The sequence below is a fragment of the Trichechus manatus genome, unplaced genomic scaffold (genome assembly GCF_000243295.1).
Source record: "Trichechus manatus latirostris isolate Lorelei unplaced genomic scaffold, TriManLat1.0 scaffold00024, whole genome shotgun sequence".
Lineage (NCBI taxonomy): Eukaryota > Metazoa > Chordata > Mammalia > Sirenia > Trichechidae > Trichechus > Trichechus manatus.
The window spans coordinates 2,182,410-2,185,773 of NW_004443960.1; the positions used below are offsets into that span (position 1 = coordinate 2,182,410).

General features: G+C 55.6%; 1 protein-coding gene across 1 annotated transcript in view; it reads left to right on the forward strand.

The window, feature by feature from the left end:
• The window catches only part of PDPK1 (3-phosphoinositide dependent protein kinase 1), a 31,444-nt gene that overhangs the window by 25,207 nt on the left and 2,873 nt on the right, over positions 1-3,364 (forward strand). Inside the window, exons 11-12 of the mRNA XM_004373407.3 lie at positions 2,525-2,582; positions 3,147-3,299. Of these exons, the coding sequence (XP_004373464.1) occupies positions 2,525-2,582; positions 3,147-3,299 (211 nt within the window). The remainder of the gene's footprint in view (positions 1-2,524; positions 2,583-3,146; positions 3,300-3,364) is intronic.

Sequence of the window (3,364 nt, forward strand, 5' to 3'; positions counted from 1 at the left end):
TGTGTGTGTAGGTGAGGGTGGTGGGGCCGTGTGTGTGGGTGTGTGTGTGTATATGTGGAGGTGAGGGTGGTGGGACCGTGTGTGTGTGTGCGTGCGTGCGCGCGCACGGGCGGGTTACCGGAGGTGCTCGTGCGAGGGGGCTGATGCTGGTCAACATGGTGTCCTCACTCTGCGGGGCGAGGGATGTTCTCTTGCTGAAGGCTTTCTGTGGCTTCAGTTTCTCTAGAATAAACTCGGGCCGGGACATCTCTGCTCCTCACCCCCACCCCTTAGGGTGGGTTCTGGGCCAGAGGGCTTCCTCAGAGAGCCTGTTTCAGGGCCTCCAGAGCTGGGGGCAAGAACTGCACTTCCCCAGCGTCCACTAAGCATCACCCCAACCCCACAGGCGACAAGTCGGGTTCCATGTCATTTCTTTATTGAGAGCTGTTGAGAAGTTTCTCGCTTCGCCTAATTCCTCTCTTGGGAGTGTGCCCAGATGTCTGTGGCGGCTCTAGGCCTTCCAGCTCGCTCTTTAAACAGTCTGCAGAGGGCAGATGCTGACCTTATGTGAGTTGAATTTGCTAAAAATCTTTCCCAGCCTGCTCACCTATTAATTCTGTTTTCATGTCACCATGTCTGCTACCCTGTGTTTGGTGATCTGTTCTGCTTTAAGCTTAGAGAGTACTCCCTCCTGCTCAGGCTGGATAAATATCTAGTCCTCTTTTTATTGTTTCCTTTCTAAGACCCTCTTGTTCAGCCGTCTGGTGCTTACATTGGCGCATATGAAAGCTGAGGCCCCAGAGGTCCCATGTGACCCTCTGTCCCTGTGCTGAGGCGGCTGCCCTGGAGGTCGACACCTCACGGAGTCACTTAGCTGACCCCAGGATAATTAAATACAGTATGAAATAAATTTATAATATTAACTATAAAATAAATATCTTCCCCCCATTAATTTGTGGCTCTTCCTTTAGTAAATTCGTGCGTGGCCAGGCCTGTGTGTGATCAGCTTTCTGTCCGTGTATTTTTGTGCCTTCTGTGCGGTGCCGTCGGCCCCCCTTGCAGGACCTCCTTTTCAGAAATCTCCTTGGAGCTCTCACGTGGTTATTCTTCCCGCTGAACTTTAGAGTTGCTTTGTCAAGTTCTATAAAAAGAATCGCATTAAACCATAAAAACGAATCCGGGAAGAGCAGATGTCTTTCCGACGTCGCGTCTCCCGCCCAGGGTGGTGGCATGTCCGCGTCCAGCCTTGCTGTTTGTTTGTTTGGGCTTGTTCTCGTGTGTCTCAGTCAAGTATCACTCCCCGCCTCACGGAGGCCACAGCACATTTCTTGTAAGTTCTTCTTAGTTCTTAAGATTCGCACTGCCTGTGTCAGGGTCACTTGCAGCTGGCCTCTCAGTGTGAGACCCCCCCCCAGCACTCTGAGCACAGGTGCTGGGCCCCACCGGCTCTGCTGACCAGGCCGTGTTCGGTATGTGAGGACGGCTCAGGCTTTGGGTCGGTCTTTTTACACGAGCCCGCGGTCTCTGGTCCCACGGGAGCTTGTGAATAGTTGGAGAAAGAGTTCGTTTTCTTTCTTTTTCCAGTGACATGGCAATCATGGGAGGCCTTTCTCAGCTGTACAAAACCAAACCCATTGCCGTCGAGTCGGTTCCGACTCCTAGTGACTCCCTAGGGCAGAGTAGAACTGCCCCACAGGGTTTCCAAGGCTGTAATCTTTACAGAAGCAGACTGCCACATCTCTCTTCTGCAGGGCGGCTGGTGGGTTTGAACCACCAACCTTTTGGTTAGCAGCCCAGCACTTAGCCACTGCGCCACCAGGGCTCCTTCTCAGCTGTATAACGTAATACCTCTATAGTAGAACTCAGATCAGGAATTTCAGTAAAATCCAAGGGACATCTAAAGCGCAGTGGGGTGTGCCTGCTAGCTGGAGCCTGCGCTGGGAGCTTCCCCCCTGCACAGCCTGGTCCAGAGCCTTTGCCTTGTTACTGCGGTGGAAGGGCTGGGCGGGAAGTTCCTAGGCCAGTTCTGACTCCGGCCTTCTAGCGGTCTGTGACTAAACCACTCCTTAGGTCTGGAGCCTGCACGGGGATCCAGTTTCGGGGGTGGGGTTAAGAACAGCAAACTTCATGCTGACGGAGGCTCGCAGTGGCACCCACCCTTCACGGGGTCTGAGGTGACAAATGAGGGTGGTTCCAGCTCAGCTCTGTGGCTCCAGTTTCCACCAAGTGACAAGCGATAGTGGGCGATGGTTCTGGTGTCTGTAGTCTCTAGACCAGATCCCGAAGGGAAACCGAGGCAAATGGACGCTTGAGTGCTGAGTCACGTTCTGGGTTTTCTCACCTGATTAAAGTGGGGCTCAGAAGGAGGAGAGCCGGTGAACGCAGACTGCCCAGGGGTGGGGGCGACCATGGGGGGGCACTGACCGTGGGGAGGTGTTCACCGTGGGGGTGGGGGGGCGTTGGCCGTGGGGTGGGGGGGGCTGTCGGAGAATTTCTGTCCAGCACCCCTCTTGAGTTTCTCATCCTCGTTTTCTTCTCTTTGTAGGCACCAGTTTGTAGAAAATAACTTAATACTAAAAATGGGTCCAGTAGATAAGCGGAAGGTAAGTCCACCACGCTGCCCCTGGAGTGAGCGCGCACCGCAGCGCTGCCTGGGGCCAGGTCCCCGCCGGCTCCCGTGCGCTGCCAGCGCGGTGCCTTCCTGCTGCCTCACCTTTTAGAGATGGTCTCTGGGTTTAATAGTGAGGGGACATGGGGGGGACACACGGGAGGCAGTGCTCGGAGGTGTGAGCATCTGTGTCCAGCGGGGTGGCCTTCCCCTCCCCGCCGCGACAGCCCTAGTATCTCACTGGACTTGTTTCACACGGGTTGTTACCGTTGATGCAGATGGAGCAGAATTCTCAAATACGAGGCTCCCCAAATCTCCCTCCTGCCTGGGTGGCCCTGCTGTGCCCCAGCCACCCCATGCCCTCCCACCAAGACAAGACCCTCCCCCTCAGTGTGAGGAGGGGTGGAGATGCTGCAGGCAGGCCACTGGATCAGCCTCTCGGCCAGGGGCCTGGTGGCGCCCCCGTGCTGGGACTACCTGAAGAGGGTGCCACCCCTGGGGAAGCATTAAGCACCATCGGCACTCACTTCTGAGCTTTATAACTGGGCCTTTTCTTCAGGGTTTGTTTGCACGCCGACGACAGTTACTGCTCACGGAAGGGCCCCATTTGTACTACGTGGATCCCGTCAACAAAGTCCTGAAAGGGGAGATCCCGTGGTCACAGGAGCTCCGGCCGGAGGCCAAGAACTTTAAAACCTTCTTCGTTCACACGGTGAGCGTGCTCCCGAGGGCCCCTGAAGACAGGGCTGTTGGAGTGCTCTGACCTGAGGGGCAGCG